At 37.1% G+C, this 26,674-nt stretch overlaps 1 protein-coding gene across 1 annotated transcript in view; it reads right to left on the reverse strand.

Moving 5' to 3' along the window:
- CDK19 (cyclin dependent kinase 19) overlaps positions 1-26,674 on the reverse strand; it is a 140,380-nt gene that overhangs the window by 67,424 nt on the left and 46,282 nt on the right. Inside the window, exons 3-4 of the mRNA XM_076333420.1 lie at positions 18,106-18,216; positions 5,742-5,882 (exon numbers count right to left, since the gene is read on the reverse strand). Of these exons, the coding sequence (XP_076189535.1) occupies positions 5,742-5,882; positions 18,106-18,216 (252 nt within the window). The remainder of the gene's footprint in view (positions 1-5,741; positions 5,883-18,105; positions 18,217-26,674) is intronic.

Below are 26,674 nucleotides of genomic sequence, written 5' to 3' on the forward strand. Positions count from 1 at the left end.
AACCACCTTTCTTCACCGATACCACCATAAGAGCTGTCCTGCAGTGTATATAAGGACTCTACATCCAGAATTCGCTTCAGGATTTAGTCACTTGGTTGCAGAAATCTGCCACATTACCACCCATTCTCTTCCACAGCAGAAGTAGGAAAAGTACCCTTTCCTTGCAACCGCTGTTCATATTTGCTTTAAATGCCAAAGAAGGTGTATTTATTCTGACATCGTAGACTAAACTGGAGGACCTGAGAAACAGGCTCACTCTGCTTTCTGCCGCTGGCAAAAATATTATTTCAACAACTGTAATTAGATTCTTCAAAAAACACAACTCAAAACACCAAATCTTAGATTTCTTATGTTGAGAAATTTCAGGTGCTCATTTTATTCTTACTGGCCAAAAGCTAGGCACCAACAAATTTACAGGTACCAAAACAGTTAAGGAGAAGGATTACAGATCATATACTTAACACTGACAGCAGAATAGGACAATGTCACTGAAAATGGAAGTCTACCCTTCCCTTATGTCCCATCCTTGTCCACTTGGCTCCCACACATATATCCATCTTGCCTACATATTCACCCTACATAAGCATTTGTGTAATTGCATACTGAACCAGATCAGGGAATGAACTTGCATACAGATCAACCTCTGCTTTGTGAGTCTAATTTTAACTCATGTTAGTTTTCCAATCCTCAGCTTGAAGGGGGAGGAGGAGCACAGTGGAACAGAGAGGAGTAGAGGCAGCACGGCCGCCTTCTGCATCAACAGTAAGTTACACATCCAAACCTGCCCAGGGAACCACCTCATCTAGAATCTACCCTCTGTCTCACTTATACTTTAGACACCTAAATCTTTTTCTAAACAGAATAATACAAATTACAGTGAAAAGGAATTTATTTGAAATCTCTGCAATGTTGAGATTCATGGACACCTTTTGATCCATCAGAACATGTTAACTCTGCCCTCTGTATGTAAATCAAAATCATGAGTCTGAAGGTGTGTCTAATGTCGAGTCTTTTCACTTATATCACTGTTGTTCCATCTACAAGGCTTTTGCTGTAAACTGATCTCTTCAATTTGTAAAACAAGATATGCAGTCAATTTAGACATTCTAAAGCTGCAGAGGGGCAATACCAGAGAAACTGGGAAATTCATAGTCAACAAGTATTTAAAATCATAATAAAAGCACTTTAGGAACTTGGCTCATTTTACAAAGTTAGTTTATACAACTATTGCAATGAGCAAGTTTCTGGTTTCAGAATGCTGAAAGCAACCATTTAACACAATCCTAGGGGCAGGGGGAAGGGGGTGTGTGGGGGAAAGTCTTCATTTCTCTGGTGAGTTTGATTTCTAACATTCGTTTTTCAACCAGGAGTTTTAATAACGTTAAGCAGAATACTAAGTAAATGCTCAAGGACGCAAGTGGAATCTTAAATTAATTCCTCAACATAGTTTCTGCCCACTTAAAACATCTCATAGATAATACCTCCCTCCAGGAAAATATGTCCTATTACAAATAGAAATTGCTTTTACCAAGTTCTAAAGGAAATGGTCTCTGCCTGCTTTTGTCCTTAAGCAACTAACGTCAGCTACAGAAGGGTTATTAGCACAAGAAAAAGTGCCAAAATCTTTTCTGTTGCTAACATGAACATGCACTGTGAACAGTGTATGGAAGATCTCCATTTTCAGACATCTCTGTAAAGTAAGGCCTTTGCTGAACATTCCTGTAGAATCTAAATAATTCACATTTGGGGGAGGAGGGGACAAAGATATTATAACACTGTACTCCACGTGCTGCATCTTCTAACTTGCTACTGACTCAAGGTATGGAGCACAATTTTAGATCTCCTTCAGGTGGACAGCCCACAGTGTATACAGAGCACTTTAAAAACAAAAGCTTAGTACCAAAAGATTCTTGCTCTAATATTTATCTACATTAACTTCTTGTTTATAATGAAATACCCAGCAGCTAGCAGAGCCAGCAATGCCACCTCCTCCTCTCACATATGGCTTTCAGGAGTGCTGCTATGTTGAAAAGGCAAAATTATCATTGCCCAACAACATGCAACCCAACAACAAAATGCCATTCCAAATGGCTTGATAGAACAAATGTATGGATTTTTATAGCATTATGTCAACTCCAAGGTGTATAAACTGACTCAATGCTATCCAAAGAAATCAAAACTCTAATGCTCCTGTCCCATATTCTGTACTGGTTTGAATATTGCAGTAAAGAAAGTTACTGCTGAATATTTTTTAAACTGACAGAAATTCACAGCTTAGCCAGAAAGTGTACCCAATAAGCCACTTTCAGGATAAGAAAACCAGAAACAAAATAACCCCAATATTACAATAAATTAAAGTATACGCTACAGTAAATTATTTTCGTATTTCTAGAAGTACAAGCGTGAGTGTATTTGGTGTTATAATTTGCCTCAGTTTGGGCACTTTCCTAAATTTGGACATGTGTTGGAAGAGTTTAAGATGACTTAAGTCTTGGATCAGAAAAGATTAAAGGCAAACATAGGCTACACTGATTTAGAACCACAACTGAATTTCACCTTTTAAAAAACACTTACTCTTTCATCTAAGAATTTAAAAAGTGCATTTTAATAATAAAATAATCTGATCTAATGGCAGGTGATGCCAGAACGAACTGTTCAGCTTTCTGCCACCATCTCCATCCTCACGCTGCTTCTGCGCCAGCTCCTGCACACATGTAAGCTCCCAATGAGATCCCTCAGGGAGCTAATCCTGCAGAAAACGAGTTCTGCAGGAGAAGAGCGAATACTTTCTGCGGGTTTAACCACCTGAATGAGCTCACCATGAGTCAGGTGAGTGTCACCTGCCAGGCCATTAAAATGGGAGGCAATGCCTACTGGTAGTGAAGAAGGGAACGAGGCTATCTCCTTGTGGCAGTGACTATCCATTACCTCAGCCAAAGGACAGGACATGTATTCTAAGTCTGCAAGTTCACATTGTTCACCAGTTTTATCACTCTGTCATGCTTTTGCTGGCTACTGCTGATCTTAAAAATAACTTAAGAGTAACAATTTTAAGGTATCTAAAAATACAGATCCATTGAGAACCAGGGGTTTTTTTAAAAGCACATTTGGTATTCTAGCTTCTTTAAAAACTCTTTGATTTAAGACAGTAACAAATTAAGATTTAAACAATGTTCTTCAAATACATCCAAGCAAGTACTCTCACAAATACCTAACCTCCCATGTTTCTGTTTTTTTCACTGCAACATTAGTTAAATAAATTCTAAAGGTCACACAGCTCAGGAGAATTTGGCTAATATTATGATAAATATTCTTGGAGAATCTAATTTTTTTTAAAAATAAAAAAAAAAGCAATGAAATAAGCATAACATGACTTTTATGGATGTGACCATCTTTGGTCTACGTCCAAATGCATGCTAAAAATAGTAAGAACAGAGTTATATTAAACCAGGAAAGTACAAGGTGTCTTGATGCAAAACATTGGTTTACATAAAATAGAAAAATATTTTTCCAGCAGATGCAAATTGAAACAGCTAAGAGAAAAACACCAGACAAACTGCTCCCCATCTTAAAAGGACACTGAAGAGTTGGTATTTACGTATTATGCAAGAAACTGATCCCAGTGGAATCATGCCTGAGGTACCATTCTTAGAAGCAAAAATCACAGGTATGAGCATATGAATAAAAATTAGATATACAAAATTTTTTGTTAACTGAGAATTTAAATTGGTTACTAAATGGTTCCATTAACTCCTAATTTCAAGAGCAGACAGGACACATCCAGAATAACATCTTTTTTTCCTTACTGTGTTCGAGATGCAAAATAACCATTTGAAATACCTGAATTCTTCAGAAATCTGCAATGATTTTTGAAAAGGCAAAAGATTCTGAATACACCTTTAAATCACCAGTGTACCAAAGCAATTTTTTAAGTGGTTTCCTTTCACTCACTGAGCTATCCCAGAAGCCATTAGCTTAAATTTATTTGCATACCAAGAACACATTAAGACTTCAGAAATTTCTGTTCTTCTCCCTTCTCAATTATGCCAACATCAATCAAGCACTATCATTCCAGTGCCATAAAATAGTTGTCTTTTTCGTAACAGCAACCATCACCTCTCAAAGTTCCAAGAGAAAAGACAGAGACATTAGGCACCAGCTTTGCTGCAACACATCAACAACAGATAAGACCTGTAAAGTAGCGGCACTAGTCATGCAAAACACCTGGTGCTGCAGGCTGGAAATAGCAACACCGGCAAGAAAATTCTCTAGGGTATTTGTTGTTATTATTCTAGATACCATCTTGTATTTCCTATCAAGATATCAAGTTCATGTATGGCATTTGAGTGTAAATATATTTAATAGTTCCATAAACACAGATGCTTCCCTTAAACATAGCTGAATATAGACTTTTCAGGTGTTCCTTTTCAAGCTGTATCTAATTACATCTCAGCACTCTGTCAAAGCAACAGCTGTCTCCTTAGGAAAGTAATAATTGTAACATGAAAATCAGGGTTGTACTTGCTTCCTGCTTTTGCTCATGGCTACTATTCCAAAAGTGGAAAAAAACCCCCACACAAATATACTAACATCTGGAATTTAACAGAAAAACTGACAATAAATATCAAGGAACAAGGTAAAAAATGATCCATACCAAAACCTGAAACCCTACTTCTGGCCACTCTTATTAGGTATTATGACAAAAATTAAATAGAATTTATTTCAGAAGATGTCTGTGACATCTATTCCGGGCCTGCCTTACGTTTATTCATATCTTTTAAGAAAACATTTGTTCTACATCCAAAAATTAATCCAAGCCCCTATTTACTATTAAAGACTCAAGAACAATCTATGTCTCACAAAACTTAAGTAGCAATTATAAGTTTCTGGACACGCATCCCTATTTTGACCTACTGGGGCAATTACAAAACATAACCAAATAAAAGCAGCGGCTTTATACAGAGATTACACTACATTTCCCACCATACCTACTACTGATGTTACAATAGCATAACTATTAGAACAGATTTGGCATATTAACCATCATGTTGTTTGTCTCATGCCAAAAATTCTAGTTACAATGCAAGTGGCAGCAAGCACTATACCCATGTTAGTGTTCTTTTTGCAACCCATCGTAGTACTTCACTTAAGTATGAGGAGTGGTGGGAAACTTTGAGGGGAACAGGGTAACTAAGACAAGGCAACTGGCTGCCCTTGTAATCTGCAATCAACTTAAAGAGCCACTTCAGGTCATGAGAAATTTCAAGATGACAACTCTTTCATAGTTCTCTTCCCACGGTCAGAAAAAATACCACATGGAAAAGAAATACTCCATGAAAAAACTACTCCTTCACTAGCTTTTATGGTAACTTGCACGTAAGCCAAACAATGTACAAGGGTATCAATCACTTTCCTACTTAAATATCTTTTCAAAGTTGTGCACAAACTTAAAAGAATGTTCAACCAACATATATCAGCTGGCTCATGTACTGTTTTCGGATATTGATATCTGCAATCCTTCTACCGGATCTAGCATCATTGTCTGAGCTCAGATGACTCAGATAAAAACAATGTGAAAACATAGTTTGTTTTCATGTTTAAAGTCTCCATTGGTCTCCTGCAACAATAACAGGAAGAGCTGTACGGATCGATATGCAAGATTACTAATAGGGACTTTTCTTCTCCTACCCAACAACACGCACGTGAAACTTTCTTAACCAGGTAATACATGCAACACTTACCAGATCTCTGTGAAGCACCCAGTTTGCATGGAGGTAATGGATTCCATCGAGGATCTGGTAGAGTAGGGATTTAACCATAGATCTTGGCAACTGCATGGGCTTTTTATTTGCTTTTGAGGCACGGTGAAACTTGATAATATGCTAGAAATAAAACAAGTAGAAACAAGAAGTATGTTAGATAAGTGGAAAGGTTTTTTGTTGTGTTGGGTTTTTTTAAACTATTAACACTAAATAATGGAATGAAATACAAAGTTTGTTGAACTTTGCAATTAAAAGCAATAGTGATGTGCTCACAATTTGAGTTGTTTTTATTCTCTGAGTTGCTTTAAAAAAAACAGCTGTCAAGCTTTTGTTAGTATCTAAAGACTGGCTACTTACCTCCAGTAAAGCGTCTTAGACATTCTCATCCCTCCCTCCTCCCCATTTGGGATCCTTTTATCCTCAGCTGCTGGAGCAGAAGCTTTCAAACCAACAGTATCTACCAGAAAGAGGACCACACTCTATGCTTTCACACCTTCTCTTCTCCTCTCCAAAAACACCCAGGACAGAGTGCTTGCAACTACTTTACTGCTCCCCCCAAATCAGAATCCCAGGTAGAAAGAGATTAAATAAATACTCAAATAAATAGTTAAGGGCGAGTGAACTCCAAAAACCCCACACCAGAACATTAGGGTCAGATCATGTGCAAACATCTAAAAATGGTTATATTCTCACTTCCCAGTTTTAGCTGCATACTTCATTGATGATGACAAGCTAGTGGTTCTTGGATTACAGAAGTCAGTCAGCCCATCAGAGGACAAATACCACTTGAAAACATGGAAAGCAGAAAGGGACCCCACCAGTAGTCAGTTGAAGGAATGAAAAACAGATCATGAAAAGATTGCTGAGAGATCATGAAATATTCATAAACTAATTAATATTTATCGTAAGATCAATGTGGAGATGATGGGTTAGGTTTGGTTTTGCTACCCCATACAAGAAATAAAGCGGGGTGAGGCCCTTCTACCTTTTCAATCCTCAGACAAGGTGGGGCTATGCAAGGCACAAACCCAATCTTAACATACTGCCATTCAGCAAAAAACTAAATCCATTCATTCGGATTAAAAAAAAAATCTCCTTTTTGAAGGCAATTCAGAGAAGCATCTCAAATAACAAAATAGTTTTCCATTATGTGCTTTTTGAAAGACAGAAATAATAAAGGCAGTTTGCATTTTTACTGAAAGCGATTCAAAATGCTAATCTGTAGAGTGACAAGACTACTAATTACCCAATTCTTTAAATAGGATTTCTCTAGTTCAAGATCATCCCCCTCCCCAGGTTAAAGAGGTAGCCAATGGCTGTGCTTTCATTAGACCTCTACTCCCTCCACCACCACCCCCCGCCAAGTTTGTCACTACTGTTCCCAATGAAAACGGTAACAGGTTAATGTTTCCTCATGGTAAATGCTACCTCTGGCTGTCACCAGTACTTTAGCCACTGTCAAATTGTGCTTAGCAAAGGTGTAGACAATATTGTCTAAAGAGAAATAAAAAAAGCAAAAAATTAATCAGAACAAGAGCCTGCTTACTCCCTATCAACAGCAATGTTCCCACTGATCCTTCTACTACTACACATACAACAGTGATGGCTGTATATTAAAAAGCAGTATAAAAGAAATCTACAAGATTATCAGTTTTTAATACACAAATGACAATTAATAAACAAACCAAGCTCTTAGTACCTGATCCTTTAATTGTGCGATCACTCTGAAAACTATAATGGAAAGCCTTAAGGGATCATTTCCTCAGAAAAGTTTTTTCTTGTCATGTCACAAGAAGATTCTGTGTCAAAACTTCAACTGGGAGTCCCTACCTTCCAATACTGCACAATGCTCACCAGACAGTGACCTTCATGTGTAATTACAGTATGATTTATAAAGCAGTAATGATACCATAAACCCCAAAATTAACATCTTTATTAATACACACTATGAAAAAATATAGGAGCAGAGGTCACAACACAGAGACCCATAAACCCAGCTCAGCCCTTTTTTAAGGTGCACATAATCACTAAAAGGAATTTCTATACCCATTTAAAAATTGACTAGTAACAACAACACAAAACATTATTCCTTATAATAAAGGCATATAGAAAATGAAACTGAAAAAGGGACTCATGGGACAGAATGGGACACAACTAACCACGGATGCGTTGAGGAGAAACGCTCTGCCTCTGGCCCTACCACAGCCTCTCTGGTACCTCTTGAGGAAAGGAACATGATGGCACCAGGCTGGTGCCCTCTGGTTTCTGCCCCTGCCCTCCCCTGTGGCTCCCTGGTTCCTTCCAATGGATTGGGAATCCTGCTGAAGGTTTTGTCCTGTGAGAAACTAAAGGACTGAGCAGATACTTAAAGCAACGGAAGAATCTGTTCAGGAACAGGATACTACTTATTAATCAAGCAGCTACCAGTATGCCAGGGCCACCCACTAGATCAGCAAAGCAATGCTTACACCAGGGTAGAGGAGGGGAAGGTTTCCTGCAGCGACTCAAAGCAGCAGCTTCCCTCTTTCTTCCTCTCGTTCCACAGGAACACCTAGGTGAACTTTTGAGGCAGATAACTTGCCCTTACACTGAGCTTTAGGTATGACAAATTACCTCTAAATCAGAGCTAGCACAACTTAAATCAGCACAACACTAAGCTAAGTTACCCAGCCAGACTTGCCAGCTGAGGCTTACCACCACACTTACCACAGCTGGCTCACGCTCCAGAAGACGACAGAGCTTGTTCTTATCTGCCTCTGAAATACCACTTAGACACATCCTAAATCATCTTGCTCTGATGTTGGTTTGTCCCAGTCAGAAAGGCTAAGAAAGCACACTCCTTTCTTGAAGGAGTTCTTGAATTGCAGAACTAACTTAAAACTGATAGTTTTGCTTTAAGCAAGCAATATCACCATTAGATAAAATTCAATTTCCTACAAAAGCAAATAAAAATTATTGTTGCCAACTTATTCCACAGAAGTTTATATTCATCAAATTGCAAACTTCACCCCATCGCAGTTTAGACTGGAGAACTGAACAAAAATTAAACTAAAAACATACTGCAGGGCCAAACAGTACAGGGAACTGAAAAGCTGAATTTGCCCCACACCACTGGAATGAATCCATAGTGCTTCTGCCCAAGTCCTACTCTCAAGAGTTTTGTAAAAAAAGTAGTTCATCCAATTTCTTGTATGCAACTAGCCATATGAAGAAAGACCAACACATATAACCAACATTAAACAGCCATTTTAATGGCAGCATCCACCTAACAGACAGAAGGGCAAATAGGTGCCATTACTGAACAGCATCTCTTCTACTGGAGGCAGCAGGCCCAAGCTTTTTCTTATTTCTTTATATTTTCAGAAATATATCTATATGGCCCTACCACTGTTGTGGGAAAATATTCCTCAAATTAAAAAACTAAATAAATAAATAAATAGCATCAAAACAGAAATAAATGAATGGTCATAATTTGACAAAAGTTTTGGCGATCAGGCAGATCAGGTGTACAGTAAGCTCCAAAGGAAAGGATGCCATATCAGCACAACTACGCTAAAGGAATTTTTTTAACTGGAGCAATTCTGCTGACTTCAGCTATGGCAGGGAGATGTACTCTTTCTGTGTAAAAACACTTAAAATTTAATAGTTTAAATCCAAAACCTCAGGTGTAGAAATGGCTGCAGGTGCCAGCACAAACTAGAATGTTCTTTATACATAATTGCACTATGCAAGTGGATGAGGCATTCTCTACTAGCTTCACTTCCTGAATAGTCCCAAAGTGCAGCCTCAAGTACAGCATATAACAGCCATAATCTTAGACCTAATAAAGGTATGGAATAATTTACAGGAATTATAGGAATTGTAACCTGCATTTCCCATTCCCCAGATGACTGCCGTAACCGCTAGGCTTCAAAACCACACTCCTCCTTTCTCTCATTCAATAAATCTTTTTGCAGAATAGCACAGCATCAAGACTGTCCCGTGAGTTAGGAGTATAGATTTGAACCCTGACAGGTACGAAGGACATTCTGCTTCTCCCTCTGGGAACCAGAAGGTGTGTTTGGACATTGCAGCTTCTAACCTTTAGGTATGCTCAAGTTCTTTGCTGAGTCTTACCCCTAATGGATAACCATTAAGAACAAAACGTGAGGACTTCCACAATCCAGTCAAGTCAGAAAGGCATGTTTGTAGCAAGAAGACAAGCAGACAGAGGGTCAAACAGCTTCGGCATTCTCCAAGTCTTTTTTCACTGTCAATCCCTAAAGAGAACTTAATTCCCATATTCTGACAGACCACCTGGCTACAAAAGCTGGAAAATACCCAGACACAGTCAGCAAAAGTTTAGGGAAGCCTTAATTGTTGGTGCGCACTGTACCAGTCGCATGCTACAGAACAGAAACCCATCCCCAATGTTATCCAGCCGTAATTTCATTTTAATTAGTTCATTAGAACACTGTAGATGCAAGCTCCCCTTCTGATATATCTAATACACTTCAAAATGAAAGAAAAATGCTTGTCATACAAGGTAAATGAAACTTCAAGCAATATTCAAGTCTATTCAGCACAAGTAGCCAAGTCGCTTTCCCTTTCCGTGCAACTGAATTTTCAGATTCCCAGATCTTAAAAACATGCTGCCACTGATTGGATTTGATAAACATTGTGAGCCAATTAGGTATTCACTTTTGAAAATAAACATAATGTAAAACATTTCTATTGCTTTTACATATTTTGTGTTAAATTTAACCAAGGCATCAACTTTGTGGCAGTGGCTTTAAGTCTGTATTCTAAATTAAATTAATACCCCATTGACCAACGTTAAAGAATAACTTTATTAACATGCTAGAAAAGTAATGAAGCTTCCAGAGGCTTGCTATGATGTTCTGTTTGCAACCTCTGGAATTATTGGTTTTATTTACTAACTGTGTATTCCCAATTTTTTACTTCAAAAAACATAGTAAAATTGAGGGGAAGAACGGATGAACCGGCTTATTTCAACAGGACCATTTTAGCTTTAGCAAAGCCAAGACCATATAGACGATAATAAACAAGTGAAACAGAGCTAAGCATTCCAAAAGAAAATACAGTGATGACTCATGAAACAGTATTCAATCTAATAGTTTGTCTGCCCTCTATGTTACCTAATGTGCTGAAATTGGTTTGAAAATTGGCTGATGAGAAACTATGTACATTTTCTAAATCCTCCACCATAAACAAAGTAAACATAATGCATGGCAACATAGAGCAAACTCATTTAGTTTGTTCCATGAAAACCTCTAGAATTTACCCAGCAGTTAAATAAGCATTCAAAAAGATCCTAATTTTAGCCTGCTTCCAAGGAAATCAAGCTGATGCAAACATACTCTCTCTATGTTTGTGTCATCCCATTCCCAATTCTGAGAATTGCTGTTCAGTGTGACAGAGGTTAAAATAAACAAACAAGTCAGACCTGGAAAGTTTTCATGGAAGTAAGAAGCCAGCTAAAGGAGAGATTTTATGCATGTCTGACTAAATGAAGTTACAGTGTGAGCTCTCACCTTAACTGACATGAGAGGATCCATAGACCTCAAGATACAACCCCCTCGAAAGCCTGACTTTTTGAGTTCTACTGCTTAAGGCAATGCTTGTTTCAAAGTTACATGCATCTCCATCAAACTGAAATGCAATCATGTCAACACAGATGCCTCTCCCTGCTGAAGTAAATTGTCTGTTTGCTCCCACACTTTAGCAAAAACCCTTCTTTCTATCCAATTCCTAATCCAACCTTTGAGAATAAAACAGAATTATGTCAATGGGCCAGTAAAAAGTAAAATTACATTTTCATACTAAAGAGATGGAAGCTTGGATACACATTAAATCTGTGCCAAGGTCAAGAGGAAGATTCAGATTATATGGATTCAAGTCTCATTTTAATCATAAAATGATTTCCACCTTCTCTCTTCAGCAATCAATACCCAAACAAAGGTGACAAATATTCTTGAGTGTTAAATGCAAAGCACTTAAAAGGCTATGGAAGAATAAATCAAAATCTAAAGGTGGTATAAAAACTAAATGTGCATTGTTCGCACAATTCTCAAAACGAGGAAGCAAAGATAGACCCAACTAACCTGAGTAACATGTTTGCTGTTCCAAAAATAAATCAGCTTCATAAGCGTATACTTAGGACTCATTTCAGACACTAACATTTTAGACACTGAAAAAAATTTTGTCAAGGGTATACCACAAGTAAAATAAAATAAAAACAAAAGTGGGTAAAAGTAGTTCTACAGCAATAACTTAAGTTTCCAATTTTGGGACCATTACAGCAATCAACACATAACAGTCCTTCAAAAGGGGGGGGGGGGAATATGCCTCAACAGCCTCCCTCTAAATGACGCCAGTACACTGCCATCATCACATATCTTCTTTAGAATGTCATTAACCAAACTGTCTAATGAAAAAAAAAAAAAACCATTTCCGAGTGACAAGAGGTCAACGTTTTAAGTAACAGTGAAAGGAACTTTAATACACTAACTTTTGCTAAAGGTAACTTGCTTTTAATACCTAAGCTTTGAAGCACAGAGCAAACAGATTCAGTATCATTTTCCCAGGTTCTGCTGGGGTCTGTCTTGTTCTTCTAGATCTTTCAGACCTAAATATGTCAAAATAACTCTATATGATAATAAAAAACATCAGAATTCAACTACCCTTTCAGTATATATCTGACACACCCAGTATTCACGCCACTCTGTTCACGTTAATTCTTCACACACTTTATGCTTTTGCACCCTTGCCTCCGTCTTGGAGGTCTGCTCCTACCTGTTGTCTCCTCCAATTCTCACACTTCATGGCACAGAAAACAAACCCACAAACTACCGTCAAATCCCTACAACTCTGGCAGAAAAAGCAAGTTTTGTGATGTGACAAGTGCATTCTCAGAACAGACAGCTATCAAGAAGGAATGGCGCTGCTCTCTGCAAGAAATCCAACCATCACTTTAGTGTCAAAAAGACACCATCCATTATATTTGGATGGGATAAATCATGCCGTAAAGACTTTCTGTAACAATGGCTGACAATAAAAAATTGTAAATTTAAAAGCAATCAAAACCTATGCCAGCCCACTCCCTTCCGCCCCAACAAATCTTACGTTCTTCTGCCAGCTAGCAGAATGCTGTATTGGTAAATATGCACACAACAGAGAATACTGCACAAAGAATCACCTAGTGGAGCAGGACTGAATTAAAACAAACACACACACTACTACAGAAAATTAAAAGAGAAAAATAGAACTGCTGCACTGAGAAAAGTATTTTCATGTATATAAAAATATTTGTGATCATCAATATTTGATGATTAAGAGCTAAACTGAAGCCTAGTGGAAGAAAGAATTATAACTGATTACACCATATTCGAGGAAGACTTTAAAACTCAGATCTATTAGAAAACATTCGTGTGATTAAACAAACATGCAGGTTTATGGCACAAATCAGTATGCAACACCCTCACAATTTCATTTAGCATATAAAAACATTATTCAAAATGTCATTAGCTGAAACTAAGTATATTTATTTGTATATTGAGAAAGTCAGCTAGTGTTACAAAATTCACATGTAGGAAGAGTATTTTCTCCTTTCCATTATTTGATGATTATTTTTAGGTACACACGACTATGCTTATAATCTCTATCCTACATTTTTAAAAAGAAGAATATATACATAACAAGTATTTCATATAATACAAAGCCAGTCTGTCCATATATTTTTATTATCATCAACAACAATTTCAAGATTAATTTTACTCCAAGTTTCTCAGTGGTATTTGCTGCTAAGCAGTTAGTTGTTAGAGATCACTGGAATCTAATAATAAGAGAGAAACGTTCAACCAAACCTAAATAATACCCAGATCGTGGTTTAACTGGTCTTGGATAGTGAATGTATCATCACATTCAGTATTATCAAATCATAGTTAATAATTTATTTAATCACTTATTAAGAACCAACAATGTTTTTTATGGCTATAAAACACATTCAGCACATTTTACTGTGATAAAAATGTCACTGTTTTTCAGAATGAGATTAAAAAAAATTCAGAAGCTTCTGATTTAAGTTACAACATAGATTTCCAGAAAAGGGGACCTTAAAGCTTTGAAGTTACACACACATATTAAATGAGTCTGAGAATTAACTCTGTACCATAGCTAGAAAAGTAGATACCCTATCAATTTAGAATATTAAAATGTTACAAAAATGTTGCTTAGAATCAAAAATCCTATTGAAAAATATGGAGACTATGGAATTGAAGACATTGAATGCGTGCTTATCTGCAGTACTAAAAACAAAAACGTGTGCTTTAGAAAATATCTCCAGTACTAAAAAGCTGATGCTGTAAAAGTATAGGTGAGTAACCGGGAACAAAAGAAAAGCTCTAAGTATTATAACTTCTGCAATGGCTAAAAGTAACTACACTGACAACAAATAGAATTCACCTCCAGAGCCGATCTCATTTGCATCAAACTTTTCTTAAAGTCCAATTAAGTAATCATCATGCATTTAACGTATTTAATATAAATTTGAATAATGCCTTAAAGCGCATGAGCTTTACATAGGAAGTTCTGGACAGCAGTATACAACTTAAGTAAAATAAGAACATACATGAAAGTTGAATAGGAAAATAAGTTATTCCTTACTGATAAACCGGCAAAAAATTATGCATTTAAAAAAACCTTTTTTCTTTTTTAAGGTCAAAAACGAACATAGCAGAAAAATACACATATCAGTTGGAGGAACTGCACTTTTTCTTGGAAAGATTTCATCCATGCATACTTTGTAAGACTATGAAGTTCTAACTGTGTACTGGAAAAGGTAACTTAAAAATAGTATCAGTTCCACTCACGGACTTAAGATAACTCAGCTACGTGTTAACTGAATTACATTTTTTTTTATTTCAACATAAATTAATCAAGGCAGGAAACCTGGATACAATTTGGATTAAAAGCATCCAAGACCTTAGGAGGAGACATAGAAAAAGGAATGTCCCTCACAAGAGAAGGAACAGGAGATGGTTCTGTGGCTATGAACATCTGAAGCTGAAAGTTTCAGACAATTGCAATATAAAGGTGTGAGACTGAAGCAAGTTACCAGGAGTTAAGAAAGGATGTGGCTTATAATGTGGTATGAGATACTCAATGGCATCTGTGGACATACCCATTTTTAACCTTGCGTCAGATGCTCCTTTTACACTGAGGTACAAGCTAAGGAATCTTGCATTTACTTCGTAGTATGAGCATATATATAAGCAGTGATGACGGTGTAGACAATACACTATAAATTAACATATGTGGCACATCCAACAGCCTAAGAACTTTACCAGTTGACAGAGACTAATAGCCAAGAAAAATGATAAGGAAATCATTTGTGGATTCCACTAAGAATTTTGGTAATTAAAGCAAACAAGAGTTATAAATCAATTGGTCAAAAGAATTGCTGTATTCTTAGACATTTTTTATTGTAATCTCATGAATGGCTTTGCACCGTTTTGTATAACATAACTTCAGAGGTGATGAAGGAAAAATCTTTGATAGGCTTAGTTATTAAACAGGAATATGTTTGTAGGCAAGGACAACATAATAAGCCTTCACCAATACTTGTCAAAAGTAGTTCAAATTAGCATAGCTTTCTTCATCCCTTGGTAATGGCATCAACAGAAGTTACAGCAAATTATAAAGTATTCTGCTATCTATACTCAAATTACAGATTTGACCAGTCTAAATCCTTGGGAATTAAATGCAAAGTAAAAAAAAGTTCTTACTCACCATAAAAGAACTTTTTAATAAGCTTAATTGGCACCATCACTTTTCCTCATTAGAACAGGACAATTTTTTTTCAACATTACAAAATGAACAAAATAAGATAGCATCTAATATAGTTTTATTCATCTCTTGCCAAATGTTTCCCGTACAGAAGCCGAAAATTTAATGATTTTAATTAATCTGATGTTTGTAAGTGATGAGTGTTTACTCTTCTCATTGAAGCCAATAGGAGTTACTAAGGCTGGGCAGCTTTGAACAGAAGGACGATTCCCATACTTACAGACAAATTTCAGTAACTCACTCTAAGCTTCCTACATTTGAAACCATTGGTCTCTGGGAATCTACATCATTCTAGTGACAGCACATCTACAATTCCCAAACTTAAATCCTTCTAAACTGATACCCACAATGAAGAGACTTATTTTGGTTTTACGTAGTGCTGGGGGAGCACATGGTGCTAAGCAATAACAAAATGTGCCAGTCCCCTACTACTATCTCTACCCCAAAGAGCTGAAAGGGCACAAGCTGTAAAGCACAGGAAATGCAAAACACAACACAACACAGACAGAATGACAAGTGGTTGTTATTACTGAAATGCGTTACAAAGTAAGTGGATTTTCAGGAGTTTTTTGAAGGAGGATAGTGAAGGATCTTTACGTACGTTAATTGGGAGACTGTTCCATGTGTAGGAGGCAGCGTGGAAAAAGACACAAAGTTGGGAGTGAGCAAAAGAGACAAAAGGGGAATTAAGAGCGATGCTTGGGAAGTGCTGACGGTAAAGCAAATGAGGAACAAGGTTAAGCCAGAACCAAGAGTGCCTTGAACATGGCTAACTTTATGCAAGGGAGGAAAAAGAATTCCTGGCAAAGGCTTAAGAAGCAAGGAAACATGGGCAATTATACAGGAAAGGAGAAATGATTCGTGTAGCATGTCCCATAGAAAAAAAAAGCGAGAGAGTTAGGAAGTGGGAGACCAGTTCACATCAAATAACTAGTGTAACAAACATTTTGGTCTCAAATAATAGAAAAGAATTAACTTCACTGAGATTATGACCAATACCCAGCCAGATGTCCGGAGTGGTAAGAACATTAGACTGCAGTGATTCTTTATCTAAAGCTGTCAAATCATGTGGAAAATCACCATGTAGTGTAAAAACCACATGCCCAAAATAAATTCAAATGGAAAAGGTTAGAAAAAAGATGTTTTAAACATGCCATTCAATGTAGCAGTAAAATGTGTTTGTTGTGGTTGTTCTACAAAATGAGTAAACTCAATTGATGCACAAATAAATTCTGTCCATACAGGGTTTTAGCTGCTGCATTCCTATTCATCATCACTGTCACCAGTTGAGAGAAATACACGAACTCTCAGTGTACACTGAACTTTGATGAAGAAAACTTTTAAAATACAAAGCTGCTACCCCACAAGAGAAATCAAATTAAATATTTTTTAAGCATATGAAGGGGAATGAATTACCATGACTTTACTTGTTCTGAGCCAGAAATATCTTTTTGTATGGTCTAAGTTTACTTTCCTTCCAGATTATAATTTTGTGTCTTGAGAGCCAAGTTTCATCCCTGGAAACTTTCAAGGTCAGGTTGGACGGGGCTCCCACAGCAGGGGGATTGGACTAAATGACCTTTAGAGGTCCCTTCCAACCCAAACTATTCTATGATTCTATGAAGTACAAAAAAAATTGAGCAAGTTGTCACTAACATTAGTAATAGCAACTTCTATATTACTGAAGCCTTAAAAAGTAATATTGGAATTAATATTACCACTTCCTTTCCTTGCCAGTATTTTCAAAGGAATTACAAACATATTGATTACTCTAAGTGTTTGATATCTTTTGGGTTTAAACACAAATCCAGGTCCAAGCAACTCACATCTTATCAATAGGTGTGGAGCTTGAATACTTGTATCTGAGTTCAACTCATGATGTCATTGATGTCCACCTCTACAATAATTAAATCAAATCATATCATATTTTGCTGGAAACTTAAAAACAGACATCTAAGTCTCTACTCCTCTTCCACATAGTGACAGTCCATCAGTAGGTCCAATTCGCAGTGCTTACTTTTTTTTTCTAATTTTCTTTCCACTCATACTGTTACAAATTCACTGTTTAGAATGAGATGATTGAATGTTGGTCACTTCCACTATATCTCAGTGAGAGGACTCAGTAAAGCAGTCCCTCTCCTTTTTTGGGGGGTGTGTGTGTGTAAAACTGCAGGAAAAAGAAAATAGTAAATACATTTCCAAACTCTATTTTAGAAGGTCTCAATTTCTTTAACTCCAGTTAAAGCTTGTAGGAAAATTCTTTTAGCTTCAAAATGAAATCTGACTTTAAAAAATTCTACATAGCCTTTTGCAGGTTTTAAGGTGTACAAAGAACAGGATGTTAGTTAGACCCTTAATTTAGGGTCAAGAAGGTCAAGAAGGGTTAAGATCAAGAAATTTATGCATCTCTGCACTATATGAAGGCACACCACACACACTTCAGTTTGAACAAGCTCATATTACACTACCTCAAACACTCAGGAAAATCTGTACTTACCCACAAATCGTGTTCAGCATAATCAAACAGCAGCCAAACCTTTCTGTCACTGTGAGAAAGGAAAACCTTCTGCAATGCAATCACGTTAGGGTGCTTCAACTCTCGTAAAAGCTGCAGAGAAACAGAGAAGCTCTTGTTACTTCTGTGCTTGTTAAGAAAAGCAAACACAACAACAAAAAAAACCAAAACAGGTCTTAGCAAATAGCAAACAAGTAACCCTAAAACAGGCGCTAGAAGAAGAGACGCCACTGATTCAACACGTTATCTTCAAAATGCTAAAATCGGGATATACACAGCCTCCGTGGCATGGGATGCTGTTCTGCAAGCACAGCTGACCACCACTAGCTACCTTTCTCTCTGTCCCACACAGCACACAGCTGCCCACCCTACCTATTTATCCCACTCACCTTAAGCTTCTATCTTAAAGGATGTTATCACACACAAACGTAACTGTTCTCTTATCAAAGGTGAACATCAGGATTTAAGGATGCCAGAACGAGGCTTGTGCAGCTGGTCCAATTCTTTGTGTGGACAACACAGTTCTTGATCACCACACAATTATTGCATTACCAATAATCTTCTTTCGCACTGGATTCCTGCCTCACTTGCCTGGAAGTCCACGGGGTTGTTGTTCTCAGAACATAAGGGTGTTTTCAAAGAAAAGTTTATCAAAACCATTTTTCTAATGGTTGTTTCAACAACTATCCTGCAATCCAGAAATAAACCCAAGTTTATTTACTGCTTGCCAGAAAGAAAACTAGGTCTCATGACTAATTAGACAGCACATTAAAGCAGGCACCGCTGCTGAAGTCACCCTTTTGCCAGATTAAATCTGTCCTCAGGAGGAGTTGGGAAGTGGTACTCCCAAAAATATAATTTCCAAGGAATCACTTTTTTTTTTTCCTCCATACTGCAGTCACAAGAATGACTGATCACTTCTGTTTTACCCGAAAATTGCTTGCATCTGCAACACTAGTATATAAATTTCCAAGAATCAATTTATAATGGCAAAATAGTAAATGGAGTAGGTTCCAAGGCACATTTGAGAGAAATGAATCTTCCCTATTTTCACCTTACAGAAAAAGACACGAGATGTTTATTTTAGGGGGAAAAAAGAATAAGGAAAAGGATTTAATTTTAAATTATATTATCCTTTGGCTATACAGATATCTGTATAGACAAGAAATCTTCTAAAGAATATTGCAACTGATCAAATCTACTCCAGTCTTCCAGCAAATGAAATTATTTAAATGCTTTTTCTACCATGCAGGAAGTGTTTTCTTCTTTTTGTTTCTTCCTCTCCCTAACACTAAGCATTTCTAGCTGTAAAAGAAAGAAATTCCTCCCTAATGAACTGATCAATAGTCATGCCCAGGTATCACTTACAAGACACAGTAAAAATCATTTTGTCACTTAACACATAGTTTATAATTCTGCAAGTTGTTACTAACGAAACCCTAGAGATTAAAATAATCTCTTCAACATGCATCAAGAGATGTTGCTGTATACCTTGTCTTTATTAATATTAAAACCTATTTTCCAGTAGGCATCTGATGTGATGCCTCTGCCTTTTTTCTTTTCTTTTTTAATAAAGAGTTCTTTTCATTTTAGGATAATTTTTAAACTAGGGGGAGAAAAAAAACATTATAGTAGGCACAATTTTTTTTAATTGCTATTAGATTTTTCTTAAACATACTGTTGGCAGCAATAGCAATATAAAATAATTCCAAACAAGTTAATAGAAATATTATGTAGAGCATAAGAATAGAAAGAATGCCTGAAGTGTTGTGCCTTAACAGAAAGGTGCTATACGAAAACGAGACAGGAACGTGGATATTCTGCAGCTCTCAAACACCACTGCTCATGCCAGTCCACACAGAGAAACTGTACGTAGCAGTGGTCGCCATCCACCAGAACAGCCTGATTAATAAATGAAACCAGAAACCTCTCCTTTTCACACAAGTCATGAAAAAGGATACTTTTAATATGAAAGAAAGTGGTAAATTTCTTATCCAAAACAACGACATATGCTCATTTACAATAAGTTATTTCTAATGCATTGTTCTCCTCTCTTGAGGCAACTTAGATGACACAACAAGCATCCATATGCAAACCCAGCATTTTTCACAGGACAGAATCACACTATTGCTGGTATAATCTTAAACACTGGTTTTTGTTTAAAAAAAAAAAAAAAGGCAAGAACATGAGGAAGAAACCATTATGTTAGCTTTATACTACACGTGTTGAGTTTCTAACAGAGAATGGCTGTATCTGACCCGAAGCTGAAGAATAGAGCACTCTAAGGCCAACAGTCTCTGCAAAAAATTTCTGAGGCTGTATTTTTCAGCTCCTGGGTGACTGTTACAGTTGCAGCCATAAGCCATGGCAAGAGCTCCCATCAAACTGACAAAGTCTGTTTACGCCGGTTACAGACGCGCTCTCTACCCACCTGCTTCTCAAGTCTGTTCTGCTCGGAAAACCTAGCCATTTTTCTAAACCACGTTGTAAATGAACATGTTAAAAGCAACAAAGTTATTTTTAAAGTTGCAAACTAGACTGAGAACCTGTCAAATTATCTTGTTCCATCCAACAGCGTGTAACAGAAAATACTGGTAAGTTATTATTAAGAATATTTAAATAAGCTTTTGTGTTATCTATTCTGTGCTCCAACAGATGAACACATTTCTTAATTAAGGAGGAAGACAACTCAATTTTTTTGTTATTCTCATTTGTCTATCTTAAGTGAACGCTTTGCAGTTACCATGGATAGTCATTTTACAACTGCTTTTGTAGTTTTAGCAAATAACAGATCTTTATACCTTCTTCTTCTATGGAGCCACAACCCTAACATAGCAGCAGGCCAGAAGGAATTTCATGTAGAATAGAAAGCTTCAAGTGGAAAGAAGTGGCACACATCCAAACCAGCATGGTTTTGAAGGCTTTGTCGCATTCCGGCCATCAAGACTACCGGTGCCGCAGCAGCGGGTGCTTCAGCAGCGGGAGCCAGACCAAGGAAATGTTGGCTCTCAAGTCCAACGCACTGGGTCAAGAACAGGAGCTCTGCTCTAGCTACACTGGGCTTGCAACAGTGCTAGACAACAATTAGACAAGATCAAAAACTATAGCTTAGGGTACAAGTGACTAGCTTGAGTCATGAACAGAAATGTTGGTCAGATTTATGTCTAAAAATAATCCCCTCTAGAGGCGGACTACAGCAGAAGAGTGGGTGACCACAGGGACCAAACCGATGTTTGCTCACAGGTGCAAAAAGAGCAGAGATAAGGAGAATCATTCAAAAAGCACTGGAAAGACGTGATCAGAAAGGAACATAGGGCAGAACCAAATACACAGCTATTGAAATCAAGATACAGCAAATTTCAGACAAGTGTTTCAAAGACAAGTATTGATCTAAGATTTAGCTAAAAAGAAATCAGAGACTTCGGAAACGGTATTTTCATTAAAGCAGACAGGTGGAAGCCAATAATGTGAAAACATGGGAACATATTTAAAGCTACTTGCACCACAGTTATATCAACTACCTACCCTAACAACTTTTATGTTTGACTAGAATCTTGTCAATATTTAACTTCTACACCAACCACCTAACTGTATTGTCATTAATTTTTGTCTAAATGGCTTCAAAATTATGTATTGCTTTAAAGGATGCCAAAGATAGCACCTAGTTCTTCAGCTAACCCTAATCTTGAAAACAAAGACCTAACTCACCTCATGTTAGATTTACCACTTTTGCTTTTCTGCCAGCTTCTGCTGCGAAGGGCTGGGCGTTCCTATTGCCTTTGTGCAGGCTGACTTCAAATTCTTTGAGTAAGGGAGCAGAACAACTCCTTTTTAAATATGTTGTCTAAATAGGAGATATAGGGCAGAAGGGGAAAAAAAAAAGAGAGCGAGTCCTAAGACTACATTTAGGTAAGACTTTAGCCTAGTCTAATGGCTTACCTTGCAGTTTTGCCTTTCCACTACTCACTTTATTAACTGTCACGTGCCACATACGTCTAACAGTTAAGTCATGCACCTTTTTCTGAAATGGCTGTATGTCTGTTCATCACCATAAACACGCTTCACAAATGTGCATTTTAGCCATACCCAGAATCCCAAGGACAACTTCAAAGACACGGTAAATCATTGCCTACAGCTTTTCTTCACCACAGATTGCCATATAAACTTTAAACATACAAAATAGATGAATGAAACATAATACCAATACTATTTTTCTTAGGTCTTGTGCAGAAGTAAATCAGTTTGGAGACTTGGTTAATTCACGTCTAAAGCTAGAAGAAGAAATTAATATATAGTCCTAGTAACTGGAAGATTCCAGTGTACCTGACAACCTTTTATTGCAAGATAACAACCTGAACGTAAAAAGGATCTGCAACTACCAGAAATTATTATTAAGTGAACACAGCATCATATTTTAATAGTACTTTAGCTTATTGTTCCTCTAAAATTTAAGTTCCATCATACCCAACTTGCAGTAAAATGCTAACAAAAACCTGTCTCTCAGATGAGTTACAGTACATTTCTTTCTTGGTAACAGCATACAAAGCAGTTTAGGCAGAAAGTCATTGAAAAGGACATCATTCTGAACTGTCAACATCTGTGCAACTTTGACTCTCCTATACAATGGCTTTCTTGTCTTTCTTGTAAACAGATTTTTTTTAATTCTTCTTCTGGTCAAGAGAATTGTACAAGCATCTTTGCTCATCACAGTTCTTAGCTGATACCACGGTTTCAGATTTTAAAATGCTGCATTTGGATAGCCCAAATAGCATGAAACAGCCTGTAGGATTCCAGGCAGCTCCACAGTATATGCAGAATTGCTAGTAATTTCTTCTGCTGTCTGACGAGTAAGTTCTCTCACGAGGGACACTGAGCATTTCACTCACAAGTGAATGTCTCTTATAGCAGGGGAGGGGTGGAGGTCATGATGGGAAAGTTTCTGATGCCTGAGAAAAAGTTAAGTTGGCAACAGAATTGGTATAGAAGCTTGGAAGCATTGGAAATATAAAGTGTCTGCAGTCAAGCTGAGTTAAGACTTCGCATGGAAAGTCAAAATAAACAGAAAAGATTGTCTAGCCAGAGAAGGAGCACAAGAGAGTGTGCAAGCACAAGAATAAGAAAGTAAAAGTGGGATATCATATAGTTTAAAGACAAAAATATAGATCTAAAATATTTTACCTCAGGTCATGCTATGATACTGACCATGGGCAGAAAGAACACACACATAAAGGAAATGCCTCACATTTAAGAAAGTGAAAATTAGCACAAGTCAGATACAAGCAGAACTCAGAGGCGGCATCATATGATTAGCAAATACAGGACATACCTTTATAAAGGGGACAGGGAAAGGAGATAAGGCATTTGCAGACCTGTTAATCCAAGAACAGTATCATGCAAAGCATGCAAAAAACATTTTGAAACCATGAGTATAAAGAAAAATGTATTAAAAAACTACCCTGATTTTCTTCTCTGAAAACTGATTTTCTACATAAGCAGATGATCTGTGTTCAAATTTCAACTTTATAAGAGCGTTAAGTACTTCATCCGATGGGAAAGATGAGTGGAAGAAGTTTGAGGTGAGCAAGAAACTACCTAAAAAGGCAGCTGCTGATGGAAAGCATTTCAAGGTAAAGTAGTTCTATATATTAACTATTTGGAGAGTTACCAAAGAATAGGTATTGTAATTATTAATAAAACCCATCTTAGCATCAAAATCATGAGTGTGAATGAAATTATCTGATTAAAAAAAGGTGGCGTTCTCAATGAAGAAAAGAAGTGTGATGATACATCACCTTTTATGATACTTATTCTATGACTGAATAAACAAAGGGTAACAGAAGTGGGATGAAATAAACAGCACAAAATCTGAATCCATGAACTTAGAAACTAACCAAGAATTTCTACTACCAACTGAGAAGTGCAAGTGACAAAAAGATAGAACTGGATTACTATAAAACAACAAAGAAAATTAGGAGGGTAAATCTGATACCAGATATACCCAGTTGAGGCATTTACAGGAGCAAAAGGGATGTATTGATATCAATACATAAAAGGCTTCTGTGATATATTTTCAAAATACTATACATGATTTTCTTTACCTGTGCTCAAACGCCTCCCCCTCCACACACACACAGAAAGATTAACTCACCCTGACAGAGGCAAAGGATGATCAAAGGAGCAATCTATCCCTCAACAGGGAAGAAAAAGCTTGCTCAATTACTGTAACTAATCAAATATTGAAAGGAAATAAGATTGAGATCCACTAAAATATAAAGGTGTGAGCACCAAAGATGAGAGACAGAATTATGCTAAATGGCAATCATGGTTCAAAACCAAATAGATAAAACTGATAACAGATATATTTACGCTGCAAGATGGCATCTCGTGAACAGGAAGGTTCAGGAATAGCTTTCAGTAGCAGGGAAAACAGCATCTCTCATCTGCAGCTTGATCATCATTGGAAAAAAAATTACTTGATGAATTTGATATAACAGTCAGCCACTAGATTCAGTGATGTAATGTCTATGTAGTATGTGCTTTTATAGAAGTCTTCATGAAAGGTGAGTTTGGTGAGGTTTTATTGATCATCTCCAACAGATGAAAAAGATCATGTGTACTGATTGATAGCCAGCTCCTACAGTAACTTGGTTTAAACTCTTTGAACTTAGCCTACAAATTGTCTGTCACCATATACTGCAAGTAACTTTTACGTGAAGTAGACTAGCAATGAGGAAGTCTCTTGCTCTTTTGAGGTATAGAAAGTTCTGCCGTTTTCCCCCCAAAGAAAAAGACAACTTCTGTGAGACAGAAGGAGACTTATGCTGTTACTAATGTAAACAACATGATCAATTACGAAGACGTTTAGCACATTTAAAAATAGTCAGACAGTACATTCCTCAAGGAAATAACTCTTGCACAGAAACACTTTTTCACCACAAGATGAATAATGCTTTCTAGCTACCACCTACAAAAGCAGGGCGAGGACAGACACTTTCAACTTGCTGTGAAGGAAACCTAAGAAAAATTAGAGAAAACAGGAAGACAAACACTGCTCTCACTACACACTGATAAATCTTGCAGTAAACATGTATTTCTCTGTCAGCGATGACAAAACCCATAATCATCTTCAGAAATTTATTCTGAGGCCAATCTCATCCTATCTTTCACGTAGTTTACTCCGGTCTTTTGATCTACATAGTTAAACTGATCCGGAACAACCCTGGTAGTTTCTTTGATGGAAATGCACTCTAATGCATTTAACCATTTTCAAGGTTAAATGCATGCAACCAAAACCTTTAACTGGCAGAGATGTGGATCAGAAGAAGTCATAGGAAAGGCCAAAGCACGAGCCTGATTGCTCATAAAAGCAATTGTATGGTGTAGAATTTTAAAGCTGCCTCTTTTGTGATGAATATATTCAAAGCCTCTAGGGTCACTGAAGTTGGTTTTAAATTGAAACCGGGGTTTTCAAAGGAACGTAAAGATCATCATTTTACTCCTTCAGAAGCTCTTTAAAAATTTCAACTTATTTAGATGTTATTAATCAAGACTAAATCCTCTCCTCTGTGTTATTAGTGTTATCCTTTCCACATAGACCGTCTGATGCCTATTATCATATTGAGCTCATGCTGCAGCTTTTCCCTCAGGGAGGTATATATGGGCCTCTCAAAATAGAAAATAAAAAGAGGCAGCTATTAATTTTATTAAACTTGTAAGAACAATCCTTTGCTAACTGTGCTACAGGTCTCAAAGTTATCAGGAAGAAGAAAAGAGAGGGAAACTGAAACAGCATACCACATAAACTACTCAAAATTCATCTTTGTTTAGTGATCCATCTCGAATTTGGGATTTCCCAATTTGGATTCCCTTTTCTAGTTGGAGAAATTCCACTTACAGAGTTACTGCGTAACTGAAGTAAAAAAAAAAAGTCTTTATCTAGTAATAGCTTCAAACTGAGCAGGTATGGAGGGTTCGTTTATCAGTCCTTCCAGCTGTAAACTGTCTGTGGCTGGCACATGTATAAGAGGTCTCAAAAAGATGTAGGCAGCATAAAAATGGACGTGGATACATATGTAGCAAAAAGAAACTGTCCAAAGAACCCAAGAAGAAAGGTAAAAGCTTAAGCTCTGCTTCAGAGAGGATATGTTCTTTGAATACTGGTCTGGTCAAGCCCTGTCCTTGGACAGCCTTTGGCATGCAAAACCAAGTAAGGGAGGCAGGCTGAAATGCCCAAAATTAACAACTGCCGTTCTTGCATGAACTGCCAGAAGCGCTGCCTCAGTCTACAAGGCCCGCTCCAAATTAAAATTAACAAGCTAAAATATTTTAAAGCATGAGTCCAAGCAGACTGTCATCTTCCCTCTAATTATCCTATACAAGCACCCAATTTTCATCAGTTTTATCCCAAGCAGTCCTTCATATTGAAACATCCCTCCAAGTCTGCTCTACACATCCTTCAAACCTTTTCCTTTCTTCACACTTCCATCTCTCTAAAGCATACAGCCCCCAAACTGTAAGGGCTCCAAACTCCCACAAGAGAAAGATAAAGTAC

Source organism: Aptenodytes patagonicus, chromosome 3 (assembly GCF_965638725.1).
Source record: "Aptenodytes patagonicus chromosome 3, bAptPat1.pri.cur, whole genome shotgun sequence".
NCBI lineage: Eukaryota > Metazoa > Chordata > Aves > Sphenisciformes > Spheniscidae > Aptenodytes > Aptenodytes patagonicus.